The following is a 16,917-nucleotide window of genomic DNA, read 5'->3' as shown; positions in this document are numbered from 1 at the left end:
TATGTGACTCAATGCATGAAATCCTCCTCCAGCACAGACTAAGCAGACTCTGTTAAGTTCTTTGGTTTTCAGTCAGATGAATAAAAGAAGATAATTTTCAGTTCCTGAAAGCTACTCCACGTGTTCCTCTAACCCAGGTTTTTTGGCTGCAACAGTATTTTTTTACTGGATTAATGATAAATGAATGGATCAATGATAAAACAAATCCATGTAGCTGTGGACTTCAGCACAACGGGGACTTGGTCAGGGTATAAAAAGGATGCATAAAAGCATCCTGGATTTCTGTCCTATGTTAAAAGTCAGTCCAAAGTAATTTCTCCCACTTCAGGGATTTTGTGGTAATCTTGAGAAAAATTTAGCATAAAGCATTGCAGGATTTAGGGGACAGTGTTACTAGCCTTAAGTTGCCAGTATGCTGCATAAAATATTTAAATTCTTCTAGAAAATGAAGCATAATGCAATATGTCATATTTTTCCAATCCTAATGATTCTCTCAGTTGTGCATGCACCTCCTTTTTTCTGATTCATAGTAGGTAGATCAACTAAGTTCCTACTTGCTAAAGACTTCACTGAGGAAGATTAAGTGACTTTGGGTCATTTTACTTTTTGAAAACTGTCTTTGGGCCATTTTATTTTTCTCAGGCAGCTGAACTCTGCTTGGCAATGAGTAAACATCAGAGAATTTCACATTTACTGAACTATTCAGCACTAATTCCAAAACCAATTAATTCAAGCAAGGTCGCATTGGATGAGGAAGTTTTCAATTAGAACTCCTGCAATTACTCAGGATGCCTGAGGAATTGCAGGTTTCCCTTCTCCTGACTTCAAGCTATTCTCAGGTTTCCATTTTCAAATAAAGGACTATGTAAGGTGGATTTTTACAGCCCATGTTTGATAATTAGCCACAAAACTCTCATGGTCAGTGAACTGATTGCATAATCATGTACTTACAAAAATAAATGGATGAGAATATGATATTTCACAGAGAAATTGTACTGTTCCATAGCATGGGTCCCCCTCCAAACCCTAAAAGGACTGATTCACTTGTTGCTATCTGAACACTAATAACATTAGTTATTGTTTTAAGGTTTTACTGGTTTCTTAGGGTTTTTTGCCACATATGAGGATATCAAAGGTGGGAAAAAAGCCATGGTGCTACTACATATGACACCCCTCCCATGAGAAAAACATGTGTCAGGACTGCTGAGATTGGGAAAGAGAAAACTCAGAAGGAATTTTATAAATGTATATAAATATAAAAATTGAGAGGAAAATACTCTTCAGTTCTTAAAAGAAAAATCATTTATGAGCAACAGATGTGGGATTTTCTTTTATCTCCCCAAGTATGAGACACTTCATCCAGGTGGCTGTTTGGATCTTCTTAATCTGATGCACTACGGCTAAGAAAATCCAGCCAAATGGGGGAAAACTTATGCATGAAGTAACTTCTCCACAATTTCTGTTCTTTCCATAGAAATGAATGCTCAGTCTGAGAGGATTTTACTGGTATCCATTGCTAGGTAATAGCTAGCAGTGGAATCCACAACAGATATGTTTAAAAACACAAAGCAGAGTTCAAATAAGATATTGAATGCTGTGTTCTCAATCATAATTTAGTATGTTGACTTTCCTTAATTACTGTTGGGGCTCTGTGGAATTATCTGACACTCTAACTCTCTGCAGGAAACACCATCTATCTCTAGGAGCATTTGGGCATCCTGTGTTAATCCTTTGGTGCTGTGCCAACTTGTGTTCCTAAACTGTGAGAATAAATCTTATCCTAAGAAATTATGAACCCAGTTCTATGCTTGGATACACACACATAATTTTCATTGCTCTGGGTGTATCTGGAGAGCATAATTAGTCTTTAATTTTTTTTTACATGTTGAAGCTTTGCTGCTATGCTGACACTGCTGCTCAAGAGCAGCTCTGCACAGTAGAAATGGGCCAGGAAGTCACTAGGATGAAGGTGACACAATCACTTTGGTTCAAGGAGCTTGACAAGACAGCCAAGGAGTTGTCACAGTTGTTCACAACTCTGGGATTCCTGGCGATGGAGTAAGGCTGTGCTAATCAGGGCTGCCTGGCCTCCTCAAGCTGATGAGGCATGAAAGCAGTTGGAGCAGTAGCCAGGAGCTTTTCATAATTTTCATTCTCCCCAGTGCAGATTATCTTCAGAGTCAAAGATAAAAATGAAGTCACCGCCTTCCATCTATGGTTAGTTTAAAAATGTGTAATGATTGTTTCTCTCTTGCTCTTCTGTGCTTGACAAAATTCCTCCATAACCCACTGGATTTGCCAGACATCTGGTTCTTTTTAAATTAAAAAGGACACCTAAGCTGCCTCCCCTGGCAAAATTTGGCTTCAAAGCTGTTCTGTTTAAAGAGTTTTCTCAGCTATTTTTTCTTTATGGTATTATATGGTGAAAAAAGAAGTAGAATTTATCAGAAACATATAACATGCAAGGAAGGTGATTCACTGCTCAATTTGAACCCTTCCTGATGTGGTAGAAGCTGACAGTGGCAGATGTAAATCTCAGCCCAGCTATTTACCCTGAGGTTGCCAGAGGGCTTTGGGTGTGCAGCTGAGGGAAGCACATGGGGCCAGTGACCCTGGAAGCACCAGTTCATCTGCTTCCTTGCAGTGAAAAAGAATGAAGGACCCTCCCTGTGCTTCTCCTCCTGGGAAAGAAAATAAACTCTAAGGAGTCTTCTCAGAAGCTCTGCATGTCTTCAGTCCTGGTTTTCTGTTGAAGGGTGTGTGTGTCAGGAGCTGTAATGATGATATGTGCACTGGAACTACATTCCTTGCCGTGCTAGCTATACAAACATCGTTTGATCCATTTGTGCATCAGGAAACTTATTCAGACTCAGATCTACCCTAGAAAGACAACTGATAAACCTGATACTCAAAACATCCTGGAAAGGTTTTTTTCCAGAGCATCAGAGAAAATAAAGACACTGAAATTGGTGACATTCCCAGGGCAAAACCTGACAGAATTAGCCTTTGACCAGACAGGTTAGTTGAATTGTGTTGGGTTAACCTTCAGGTCAAGTCAACTAAACATAGATGGTTTTGTGCAATCTAGTTGTCTAAGTTCCCATGACAATTTACTCTGATCAGTTCAAAGACAATTGACTGGTACCATTTGAGACATCTACACAGGACATAGACAAGAAACTTGTTTAGGGAGGAAGGCTTTGGTACCTATGTTTTGGTGGGTTTGACTCAGACTGAATACAGTGTGTGGATACTATTGTGCACCAACACAGAATCAACAAACCTCAGCCTACACTGAGGTGCTTTATCATCGATGAATAGCACTTTGATCAGTCCTGACAAAGTCTTACTTGCTGTAAGGCCATGGTTCAGTCTCAGCATATAGTCCATTAAAATATACACACTGGAAACCACAGATACCAGAGCAGTCCCCACAACACACTACTACACCTCAAGAGCAACTAGAGGACACCCAGGGTTCTGGAAGAGGGCTTGAAATGAGTAACCTTTCACTCGGCTTTCTGAGAATGAGAAAATCATACCAAAGACACATCAATGAGTCATGAATTTTATGTGCATTTCTTTACTTTTCTGGACATTCCTGTGTCCAGATAAATACATGTTATTCCACTCTCTGTCTCCTTCCCCCAGTTTAAGAAATTATATAAATTTCAGTCATAAAAGTTCATCTCATGTGATACATATATCTAAAATGTATGTTTCAAATGCAATCACTTTAATAACCTATTATAGCCAGTGGATGTCTATGTTCTTTATAACTTGTACCCTCTATGACAGAAGTGGTCCTCTGGAGATCCCTGTTTCTCTCTGTTGTCTATTAAAATAGTCTAGAATGATAGCATTGCATAGCTAGTTTAGCTTCCATTAATCTAAGGCAAAAGTTAAACCTATTCAAATTGCATTATAGGATGGAAACTTAGGTTAAACTTGGGTCCCACTGAAAACAATGATAACCGAGAAAACTTAAAAATTTGAGAGATCAAAACACAGCAGCATCATTTTCTACACCTAAATACAGGGATGGGAGCCTGCAAGTAACTTTCTTAGTTTTGACTGGTTTTGACACTCAATCCATCTGTTTCTTGAGTAAAATGGTTATTGGATTTGACAAAAAAGTGCACTCTGAGTTTGTGTCCAGACTTGTAATCTCTGTGGATTAAGTTAATTCTTTAAAGGTACTAAATTACATTTGTTTAGAATATTTAATAATCAATTATGTTCCTTAATGTCAGATTATTATCATAATATAGTGATAAAATTATGCAACATTTCCTTAAGGGTAAGTGAGCAAATTATTTCTCTTATTCTACTTATCTTAAAATTCCTTACCGTAAATTAAATAAAATTACAAGCAACAAATAGTTACTGTAAGAAAGAGAATAGAAAATAGAAAAAATAAAACCAATTATAAACCTACCTAATATATTCATGAGGGGGTTTAGGAGGCTGATGGAAATTAATTTAACTGAGTGAGAACCGTACATGGGAGTTCGAGAAGAAATTTTACTTAAAAACATTTTCAATTTGTTTGTTTTATTTCAATGTGAAAAGAGTAGCACAAGAAAAGTTATTCTTAGAGTTTGGAATTTTTTTTCTTTGTCTCTTGCTATGTTCATGAGGTGACAAATGCAATTTGTATTCCTGAAAAGCTGCACACACATTTTGGAAACGAAATATAGTTAAAGAAACGTTTTTTCCTTCCTGCAATTGAAAAACTGAGATGGTGTTTTTTAATGCAACTTCAGTATTTTAGAGGCACATAGGAACTGCTTAGAAGAGCAGTACAGCTGTCAGCACTTCGCCATGTCGTCTACAGGATACTGGTTAGGCTATAATTTCTTGCTAATTAACTGATCTAAAATAAGAACCTTTTGTAACCAGTCCATCAGAAATCTATGAGGGCTGTGTTGCCCACATCTCTGTTAATTTTAGCAAAGGCCTACAGTTTCTGATCTTGATGTCTTGTTTGATTTGCATTTCTGTTTTGAGACTAACATTAATTACACTGTCAAAACATATTTATCATTTATGTAACATGGAGCTGCCTACAGACCTAAGTTTTCTCAGTATGGAGGTAACATCTTGTGCACTGAATCACTTGATTATAGTAATTCCTTTTATACATTTCTTCTCCAGGGAGACTGTGGTGGCTCCAGCTTTTTCCAAATTTAGTGGTCACATTTCCTCTTAATTGTTAGTTTCCTGCACAAAATCAGATAGATGTACAGAACTAAAAGGATCTACTCTGAATATTAAGGCTAACCTGTTGCACAAATTTATTTTATTTTTTTTTTAAAAAAAACCCTCATCCAGTAATTTTGCCTTGCACCAATAAATTTTAATTGAGGTTATGTGTCATACTAATGATTTCAGGAGTTTTTTAAAGTGCTGCACAGATTCTGTTTATCAGAGAGATGTCAAAGACAGATGCTGCTTAAAAAAATAGGGTTTTTATATGTAATTTATTTGGCAGCAGTGTCTCAGTGATGAGCTATTTTGAAAAACTTAAAACTTTTTTTTATAGGCAGCACAATTCTTGTCTGTGTCAATAATATATTAATATAATGGTCCAGATCTGGAGATGGTATGAATTGGACAGGTTCCACTGATTTCAATATCAACATTTTCAATGGGATTAACAGCATGGTCTAATCTAGTGCCTTTGACTGGTCATTTAATTTAAAAAGTTACAGAAATACAGAAGGGTTGCTTTTCATTCCTGTCTGGAGTTATAAAGATACCTTGGGCAAAGCTGGTACTGGCTGCCATGTAGCAGCTTCAGCAGAAGGGATCAAGGTGCAGGAAATTAGGTTTCAGTCATTACTACAGGCAAATTCCATTCAGATTTCCTTTACCATCCAACTCTCAGGGATGTGGAGCAGAGGAGATGAAGCTCCCACCTTTCTAATGAACGAGTAACAAAAGACAGGAGGGGTTATATCCCAGTACAAACCAGTGTGTCACAGAACAGAGTTTTGGCTGGAGTGTTTCTCATCCCTTTAGGCATTTCACAGCACCATAGAATCATTAAGATTGGATAAAACCTCCAAGGTCATTGAGTCCAACTTTTGACTGACCAAAACCATGTCAAATAAATCAATTGCCAGGCCCATTTGTTTCTTGAACACTGCCAGTGATGGTAACTGTCAAAATTAGATATCCTAATTTGAGCTGGTTGTCCTTGATTGTCTTTATGGTTGACAGAGAAAAGCACAGGATGATTCATTTCCTGGTAAAATTAGCATCTAAAATGGGCAAGAATTGCCCCCAGAATTGCTTATTTTTCTCACAGTAATTCTAAAAGTGATTGGACAACTAACTTAGACCTGGATAACTAGGTTTTTACCAGCAACTGATGTGAGGTGAGATAGATTCCCATGAATAGCTCCCAAAAACTGTCTTGAAGTTCTGATGTAATTCACTGTTATTAAAAGACCCTACTTAAAATACTGGCTCAGGATGAATGCAACATTTTGCCCCCACAGACTATGCCAACATGAGACTACCAATTAACATTTGACTTTAGGGTGTAACAAATATCCAGGTTTACTTAATCACAAGATGTGTAAAATGATCCAACAGGAAAAAAGGTTGCAAAGTTATAGATGCATACTACCCAGACAATGATTTCAGGTTTAACTAAAGTGCAGCCCATCATATAAACTGTGCTGATAAAAATCATCTGGGTGTAAGCAGTTTTTAAAAACAAAATCTCATAAAAATATCACTGTGATATTTTTATATCTTTTATATATATATATATCAGTGAGACATATATATATATCACTGTTTCTTACTGTTTAATATCAAAGGGAAGAAACAGGGTTTTTTCACAAATACCAAAACTTGAGACTCCCACTCTAGTGAGAAACTCTCTGGTCTCTTTGCTGGCTAGGATTCATCATGGAGGCCTGAATGAGAAAAAGGAAGAGGCAGAAAGATAGGTTAACAACTAAAGCATCTCTCTAATTATGTTAGAGAGAAATTTATTCAGAATTTAATTAAAGGAGTTAATTTAATTAAAACCGAAATTATCTGTTGAATTTGAATCACAGTATGACAGTGGCAAGTTTTAATGACTACCTTTGCAAGATTTTAATATTCTTACAATTAAAAAAAACCACTCTCAACAACCTTTAAAATGGAGAAACTCTTAAACATGGAAAGTCCTCAGGAATTACAGGATCTTTCACCACCAGAGCAGCCAGCAAAGGTGTGAACCTTTCCAGGGAGCAGCAAAAGACAGGGCTGGAGAAGCCTGGACTGCCCTACACTCACATACAGACAGTATTTCAATTTGAGTGCAAGTGGGTGTGTTAGAGGAGCACTCTGAAGAACTTGATTTACATTCAGGTGCCAGTCTAGGGTCAGGTAATGGAGCAAATCACTCTTTTCTTCTGTTCAGCCTGAGCACCTGCTGCTTTCAGCGCTGGTACCACTCATCAGTGTAGCTTTTGAGGTAGTCACTGAGGGCACACATTGAAAATGGCAAGCTTGGATCCAAACAGACTGATTTACTGATCTACTTGGATCCAAACAGTCTGATTCAACCTTTTCTTTGTCATTCTAACAGTTCCATTTTTCTTAATTAAATACCAGAGGCTACACATGTTAAAACCAAGCACTGTTAAATCTTTTGTTATAACCAAAATTTAAAGGTATAACTGATTCAAGAAGGAAGCCCCTTATTAACATTTCAGAATTTTACTAAGAAAAGCAGATTATTTTGTACAATTAAAGTGGCCTGTTTGATACTACAGTCCCCTTTTAATGATTTTTAGAATCAGAGACTGGTGTAGATGGAAGATGTAAAGAGACTTATATAAAAAAAATGTGTCCCAACACCCTCTCTTTTAAATGGGGACTTGTATTCTTATTTTTGACATCCATGCCTAGAAAAATCATCAAATAATTAATTCTTTTTGTGAGAAATAAACTCCTTTAGTGTCTGTGATTTTTTTTTCTATAAAGTCCCCTTTGATTTCTTAATATTATTTTAATGACCATCATTCTGTGTTTTGAGCAGTAACTGTGAAGCATCCATATGTACATTTATATTTTAGGGGTGACTCAGAATTTCTAATGACCACGATGGAGAACAGTGAAGAGATTTCAGGGCATTTCAGAGACAGTCATGTTAGCTGGGACTTCCAAAGCCTTTGGCTAAAACAGTATGCACCAAAAGACTCTTCCAAAAACTGAGTATTCTTTTGATGCAAGGTTAGATTTGATTGTTGCCTTCCAATATGAGAAGGTCTCTTCTTTCTCTTCTGAAATAATTTCAGGCTTGGTGTTGACTTTCCCTGTGCAAAGCAGAAGATCCAGCTCCAGCCTGGGCGTCTGCACTGGGTTTCTCCTGGTGCTGTGGCTCCTCAGGGGAGCCCTGTGTGCCTTCAGCAGCATGCCCCTGGCACCTCTGCCTCCAGGGCAGCTCCCAGCTCCCTGCAGAGCCATTGCCCTCCTTCTGGACAAACCTCCTTACAAAACAGAAAATCCAGTTTACTTCTGCCACAACCATTTCCTTTAATTGATGGTGCTTTCATGTAAATTCTTCACACAGCTCATTTTGTGATCTCAGCCTAGATAATGTTATTTTGACTAAGTGCTCCATGATTATATTGATTTGTCAAAACCCCTCAGGTGATTCTATCTTGCAAATGGACCCAAAGTGGTAATTTATGAAAAGGCTGCCTTTTGAAAGGTGTTCTAAATGTCACCCACAGCAACTGCTATTTCATCAAATAGATCACATTTCTCCTACAGCCTTGTGTCTGTGAAGGTCTCTGGCTAACCTGAAGTTACATCTAAACTGACTTATTTTAGTAATTTTATTTCTAGTATAAACTTTTTTGACACTGGAATATGGCTGGAATAACTGACTGCTATGGCTGTATCAACAGTAACTTTTAGCAAGTTTAGACAAATACAGTGTAGATTAAGAGGGATATTCTGCTTCCAGCTATATCAGTTGAACTGTTGTTTATAAATTATCAGGAAATCTTTCTTTCGTTTCTACTGTGTGTATCCAAGCCACCAAACTGCCAGTTCTCCAGTGCTGGAATCATCTTCCTGGCTACTCAGCAGTATTGCCATAGTGCCTGATATTCTGGTTATGACTGATGCTGCCTGGCTGGCATCACAGAGCACATAAAGAAATTAGTGTGGTTTACAGAACAGGTCATTCATAGCCACCTCTGTGCCAAACTCAGCACTGGTAGGCAATCTTGTGCATGTAAGGGTCTGGCACTTAGGATATCAATCCTTGCAAAACTAATTTGATATTTTACACATTTTCCTGACTGGGTGAGAAATTAATGCATGTTATGCTGCATTTTTACTTTCTCATTTCTCCTGAACAATTTATACCTAGTTTTCATCCTTGTTTATTCTGGCCCACTACAAGGCAGCACAGAACAATTTTGTTTACTCTCCATTTCTCTAAATGCCCTTCCTTAAAGGAAAATCTAGTGGAGCCAATTGCACATATTTATGTTGAAGTGAGGCAAGTATCTAAGCAGTTAATACTTTGATTCAAATAGGAATTCATATGGTTTAGAATTAGAACAGTTTGTCACCATTTTTGTAATTTTTGATTGATTATTATAACCTAATAGAGGGAGACAAAATGTATGCTCAGAACTTTGGAAAATATTTTTCCCACTTTATTAAATTAGGCAAAAAAATAAATTCTAATTTTTATATCAAGATAGCCTTTGAATACAACTGGAAAGAAAATTTTAGCTTCTTTTTCTAGTTCATTCATAAAAAGACATATTTATGTCTTGTGCCATCTGCTCTATTTTTCTTTGCATTTCAGAGCAGCTATAGATTGCAAACTGATTAACAGCATTGCAGAGGCCTGGTGCTTTTACTTTGCTTGAGCCTCATTGCTCAGCAGCAGGACTGGCAAGAGAAATATCAGGAATATTCAGGATATGCACACTAAAAGCACTAAAAATTCAAGAAATCAGAAAAATAAGGAATTCAGAAATCTTTGGTCAGAACTAGAAACAACAGGAGATTGTCCTGGATTGACATTTTATGTGTCCAAACATGAGGCAGGTTTCTGGCATCTGTTCAAATGAAAAATTCAAATCTGTCTGAAGCTATCCTGCACCAGCTCTGCCCTCCTGGGGCTCTTCCATGGCCTGCCTCGTGCTGGGTCTCATCTCCTGCTGTTGTGCTGCCTCTGATGCTCAACTTGTCTGCACTGAAGACAAGCTGAGCATCTCCATTCTCCATTCTCCATTCTCCATTCTCCATTCTCCATTCTCCATTCTTTCTCACTTCCAGTGCAATTTTCATCACCAGTGCCCTGTGGAGCTATGGGGCACTATCCTCAGCCATCACTCTGCACCCCAGGACTGCACTGCCCAGCACCAGCCCTTTCTGTGGGGCCAGCAAAGTCCTCCACAGCTCTGGAGCTTGCAGAATGACAACTAAAAATGGGGAAGACACAAAGCAGGGCTGAGGAGGTTTTATGTGCTTGCTTTGGATTAATAACTACTAAGGCAAATAAAATGTACAGGGGAGAGAATGGTGCAAAGGTGACAGGAGCCCCTGTCCATCGCCATAAATGATAAATAAATCATCGCCAGATGATAAATAAAAAGTTCATTTTCAATTAGGAGCAGGAAATGTTTCTTCCCATATATAATGTGTTGCATTTACAATTGCCAAGACCAAGAACTGGACATGATAGAAAAGGGTTATTGTTGATACCAGGATTATTCCCAGATGCCATTGTTAATGGAGATAATTTGCAAGTGAATAAAGTTTCATGCTTCAGACCTTAAGGCAATACTTATTTATTAGAGATCTAAACCCAAGCATGAACAGTAAATTGTTGATTACTGTGTTACTTTCTCCTTTAACAGGACCCTAATCTGTTATGTATCTCTCTCTTAAGTCAGCAACACAATCCAAGTTATCCCATTTATTTCACTAAAACCACTTGAGTGATTAAAGCAAATAGAATTTGGTAGCAAGATTTGACTCTCAAATGCAGGCCTCTATCCTCTTACTTGATTTTGTTAGTCTCCAATTAGTCCCAGATTTCTGTCTCTGAAACTGTTATTCCAGACAAGAACTCATTAACAGTGTAGAGATGAATTTTTTTTATTCCCTGCTCAGTGTTTGATTTCTGTGACTGTATAGGAAATAATTGAATTTCTTCCTGCCATAATCCACTGTAAACATGCAGCCAGTTTCCCACAAAATTCCAATATACTGGAAGTTTCTTCTACTTGTTGAGCATCTGTGGGATTTTTAATTTCTGTTTAGTGTTCATGATCAAATGCTTGCCAGAACACTGCCATTACTCTAATACCTGGTGGCTTTAAATCATGTCACTCCCCTGAAATAATCAGACTTTTTAGAATAAAATATTCAATCCTAGGGGGAGAAAAAAGGCGCGGAAGAAAAAAAGGCAAGAAACTGTTTTGGTTTTGCCACAGGAAGAATTTTTCTTTTTCAGAAATGTAAATGAAGATTAAGTCAGCTAAGAAGGGTTGCAGCAGCAGTTTAACATTTATATTCATTAGACAGAGAAGTGATCTGCTGCTCAAGCAGTAGGGATATACCTGCTTGTGATGTTTCATTATCACATTAACCATATGTTTCATTATTCACTGCTATTCTTTTACATGAAGACAGATGTAAAAACAGTAAAGTAGTTCTCACAGTGATAACCTGTCTTATGTTACAGGTAAAATTGGCTTCCTTTGCTGGATATTGTTCACCCTATTTCAACCCATTTTCTCTATTTATAATGTTTCCCAGTGTGTTGATCACTTGCATCTGAATTTGCAGAGTGGGGGAGCAGCATTATGGTAACTCTCTTAGTGGAAACATTCCTCAGACCCACTGCTTGAGTTCATTAGACACTAACTTAATTTTCAAGATTTACAGCCTCCCCCTTCTTCTGTGAACTTTCTGTACTCCCTAAAGCATCTGAAAAACATAGAGTTTTTTCTTTCTTCTTAATTGCTGGTTACAAAACTGACAGGAGATAAGACTGGTGATAGGACAACAAAATGGTACTTCAAAAAAAGCACAGCTTCAGATTTTGAAGAGCATGTTTCATGTGTTTTTACATGTTTCACTCTGTTTGAGCAATTTAGCCCAGAGCAAGGCTCTAAACCTCTATCAGAATTGAGCGGCATCAATAGTAATTCAAAATGTTCTTTAAACGAAGGTTTTCTTCCCTAGCTCAGCCTTTCCCTCTTTTATGTATGACAACACTTTAATTTATGATCCTCAAGAGTCAACATTTAAGAGTCACTTTCTCTAGATTCACTGTTCACATAGGCTAGCCTGGTGATACAGGCTCAGCAGTCCAAGGTGTGAATTCCTAAGCCATCTCTGCATTCCAGATAGCTGCAACATAGCCTTATATGAAAAGGAGAGGCTGACTTCATTGTGCATCAGCCCATACTGGTGTTACGGGAAGAGGAACTGTTACAGAACCTTTTTGGACTCAAGTAGCCCCAATTCCAAGGTTGCTTGAGTAACTGCTGCAATGTCAATCCATTAGTAACACCAGACCAAGGCAAGCTTACTCCTGTAACCATACAAGAAGTGAATTAGACTTGGTTTCTCCCTACAGGAATAAAGATATACCACAATGCATTGTTTTTTTAATCAGTTGCTAATTTTATGAATTATGATTTTATGTGCTTTGGGGAAAACACTCTTCCTCAGCAGAAATACTCTTATTAGTAAAAAAAAAAAAAAAAGTGAAAAAGTGTATAGTGGGCTTAAACAATTAGAAGATTCAGCTCTGTGATACTAATGATTAAAAAATAACCTCTATAAAACTTATAAAATTTTGTAAGGATGCAGTGTTGGCACAGTTCTGTGTCTGCAGAGTTTTATCGAATGTTTTGTTGAGCCTTATGCTGGAAGACAGAATCTATGTTAAACCAGCTTCAGAACTGCTCTGCTCATCAAAGTCTTAATAGCTTTGCATATATTAGAATATTTTTAACATGCCTTGAATTTCCTTTTATTAACAGTATTGAAAAAAAATTTCAAATTTATGCTTCTTGCACGAGTAAGTAGCCAACCTTGTCTAATTCCAACCAGTGTACCTGGAAGGATTTTAAAAGGTTATTGTGTGGCATACCATAAAGCAGTGTGGCATACCACACAGCTCACAGTTCAGACAATAAGAACAGGTTAAAAAAAAAAAAAATCTTCCTTTATTCCTTTCATGAGATTTATCCTTTAATCTCAGAAGCCTCAGCGTGTATTTACTCAACACAAGTCTTAACACACATATCCTTGCTAACTCTCTTTCATCTTCACTGTTATTTGGGACTCCCATTTCCACCCTTTCCTCCTTCCTTGTTGAAATAAAATGTTTCTGTGGATAGCCATCTGACTCTGAGTGATACTTTCAAATAATAATGAGGGTGATGGAGAGTACTATGTTACGCCATCATAATTTTTAAATAGCAGAACCTTAAAGTGATTTCTGTTGTCAAGTTTCCATCAGATTAATCTTGATTTCTCTCTTTCTTTTTTTCTTTCTGCTTTTTTTTTTTTTCCTTTTAATTCTTCCCATAGCCGTAACTTATACAAGTTACAAAAAAACCCCACCACCAGTACCCCCTCGCACCACGTCCAAGCCGCTGATCTCGGTGACGGCGCAGAGCAGCACCGAGTCCACGCAGGATGCGTACCACGACAGCCGGACCCAGAGGATATCCCCGTGGCCGCAGGACGGGCGAGCCATGTACAACTCCACCGACAGCCTGGACAGCAACAAGGCCATGAACCTGGCCCTGGAGACAGCGGCTGCCCAGCGCCACGCGGCCGAGAGCCAGAGCACCTCCATACGCACCAGTGACAAGGCCATCCTCGTGACAAAGGCAGAGGAGTTCCTCAAGAGCCGCCGCTCCTCTATAGGGATCCAGGTAGTCTATCATGTACATCTCTCTTGCTTGTCTCCTTTCTGTGAATAGCACAAAGTCATTCAGCTTCACTTGCTCTGATAATCTAACAAACAACCCCTGGCTGTTTAGAGTTAATTGCAATTCCCATCATGGCTGTGCAGAAAAGTCTTCGGCTAACACACTGTACCTGGGAGAAAATGAATGAATAAATCTCTAGGGAGGTTACCTGTCATTAACACTTGATAGGAAAATTATACTGCAGAGCTACAGGTGAACGGCATGTTCATCTCCTTCCCCCCATGAATTAACAGTCCTTTTAATAGAATTTCACCAGCTTTAAAATGCTTCACTGTACTTTTTCCATTATATTTCTCTTTTGACCTTGGAAAATGAGTAAAGTCACTCAATCTTCAAGTATTCTACCTAAAAAGAGACCCTTGCCCTTTTAGTCATGCTCGGAAGAAGGTACCAAAAAAGAAAAAGAAATGTGTAGCTACAGCATAGAAAAATAGAAAGAAATGTGTAGATACAGCATAATTAGAGATGGCAAGTAATAAAATAGCACTAATAAACACAGTCTTTGAGCATTCTTCCGTTTGTCCATCAAAACCCACAATATTTATTTCACCTGACAAAATCTGTGTCAGACTATGGAAAGCTAAGTCAAGTTCTGTTGTTTCAGGCAAATGAAATAAGACAATTCCAAATGCAAATTTTGATTGCTATTCCTTCTGCTAAATGGTAAGTACTAGATAGCTAGAAATGGTCATTTGTTCAAATCCTTAGGAAATACCAACTAAAAATAAAAATTGGAAAGCTGAACTTGCAAAGAATGCAAAGTCCTTTGAGACAGCAGTGGAGGAAAATTTAAGCTTCTGTTCTGCTGAATATCCCCTTTTACATCACTGGGTTCACTTTTGCACTTACTTTTGCTAGATTAGCTACAGAGAAACTGACATTTGTTTTGACATAGGTATTGTGGAGACAGCAACATAGATCTTGAGAAGGTAATCATCCGTGTAAAAAAGCCCAGCAAGTGACTGTATATTAGAAATATACAAGAATATAAAAGAATGTCTGTGATTTTCTTTAAAAGGAATAGCATTTCCATTAATTTTATAATATAGTCATAGAAAAGTGTTTGGGTTAAGCATGTCACATCTGCTGATTGGAATTTAAAGGTTAACATTTTAGCATGCTGTAATTTTGCTGTTCCATAATGCATTAGACTAATGGGAAGGTTTCTGGCACTAGACTAACGCCAGAAAGCTGTTTGTCCATTTCCTTGACAAAAAAAGTATTTGCTTCTGATTCTTCAGATGCAGAAAAGTAGAATTCAATTTAGCAACCATGGCAAAATATTCAGATGCCTGCTTTTCAAATGTTTTACAAAGTAATTAGTGTATCCTAAATTGTTCAGAGAAGGAGCTTGGGAGATAACACACAAAAGTTCAAAGGAGCAGCAAAGAAGTCTTTGGTACCTTTTAGCTCCTAACCTGAAAGCTACTATTCAGAAAGGAATAGTATCTAGTGCTGTTCTTATCTCTCCTTTACAGCAGCTGTGCACAGTGGTATCTATCAATGTTGTTTTGATTTGGTCAGTCCTGATATTCCAGCAATTAATTCTGGAACTTTATTGCACCGCTTGATCCTGTTTATAGCTACAGGTGATGCCCAGTACTGTTCACGGGGCCCTGACCCCTCCTCATGTGTGCTGTGTTTAATCATATGTGCTTGTAATCCACAAAAACACCTGTTTCCTTGGGTGAAGCAGATCTTCCCAGGCAACTTGCTATCTGACACTTGGACTGTAACAGTGGTCCTCAGAAGCACACATGGACAAAGGCAAATGATGTTTGCAGCAGCAGGGCTTGGAAGGGCAAGCTCTTTATTATCTTTCAAGAAATACAAACTGCTTGGTTGTACCATTTGACATTAGATAAAGTAGAATTTTCAGTAGTATGCTGAGCACATTTTAGTTGTTTGGGGTTTTTTTCAGCATTAAACTTCAAACATCACATTAGTGAGAAAAATACATTTTGCAGAACTTTTAAATAGGAAATACATTTTGTTATATTGCTATTGCCAAGTTTGAACAGAAAAAAAACCACAAGGTAGAATGTTCTTATTGCAAACTACACAAATACTAATTTATATACTGAAAGTACAGTTGCAGTATTTAATTTCTTTTAGACTTCTGTGTCAAAGTACCTTGGAAAAGGATGTTTTTTATTTGCATATTTCCTTGATTGACTAAATGACTTGTTTTCTCATTAGCATGCCATGTCAGGGTAATGCATTGAATTTGCATTTATTTGCATTAGTTAATTTGCTATCAGGATGGTTAATTTGTGCATTTTTTACTGTTCCACTCCTTTAACACATTGATGGGAGAATGTTTGCCAAGAGAGCTTCATACAGGAGCAGAGAGGAACAAAGAGTGACCAGTGGTGCCCCTGCAAGTGGAAATGCAACGGACTCAGCCAAGGGCCTTTTTGAGATATATGACTTGTGTAGTGTCCATGCAGTGAATAGAAGTCCTTTTGAAAAGCCCTGGCATGCCAGGCATGTGCCAGTAGGGCTGGTATTCACAAGCACTGAAAGCCTGAGCTCCTAGAGAAGCACTGCAGTAATTCTACATCTGTAACACCTGTCTGCAGAGACAGAGAACAGCACAGATACACTGATCCATCTCATGGTGTGGTACTTCTATCCCAGATGGGATTTTAAACAAAAAAAAAATACAAGCTTTGGAAATGAAGCTTTTTCAGAAAATAGCTGGGGGCTTAGGGGTTTTTTTGGGGGGGCTTTTGTGTTTTATTTTTTCCACTGACATGTTTCAATCAAGACAAATATTGTCAGGCATGCCAATAGGGACTGGGAAAAAATGCTGACTTATAAATTCAAATGAATTTCAAAATGCTGATTTTGAGATTAAAAATTTATTCAGCAATTGAAAGAATATATGGATATAAAAAGAGCAAGACTTTTGTAATAC

General features: G+C 37.8%; 1 protein-coding gene across 1 annotated transcript in view; it reads left to right on the top strand.

Annotated features, from left to right (window-relative positions):
• The window catches only part of DLGAP2 (DLG associated protein 2), an 81,954-nt gene that overhangs the window by 39,780 nt on the left and 25,257 nt on the right, over positions 1 to 16,917 (top strand). The window contains exon 5 of the mRNA XM_050972296.1: positions 13,591 to 13,940. Within this exon, the coding sequence (XP_050828253.1) occupies positions 13,591 to 13,940 (350 nt within the window). The remainder of the gene's footprint in view (positions 1 to 13,590; positions 13,941 to 16,917) is intronic.

This window comes from Serinus canaria, chromosome 3 (genome assembly GCF_022539315.1).
Source record: "Serinus canaria isolate serCan28SL12 chromosome 3, serCan2020, whole genome shotgun sequence".
In the NCBI taxonomy this organism is placed as follows: domain Eukaryota; kingdom Metazoa; phylum Chordata; class Aves; order Passeriformes; family Fringillidae; genus Serinus; species Serinus canaria.
This window is presented reverse-complemented; position numbering and strand designations above follow the sequence as displayed.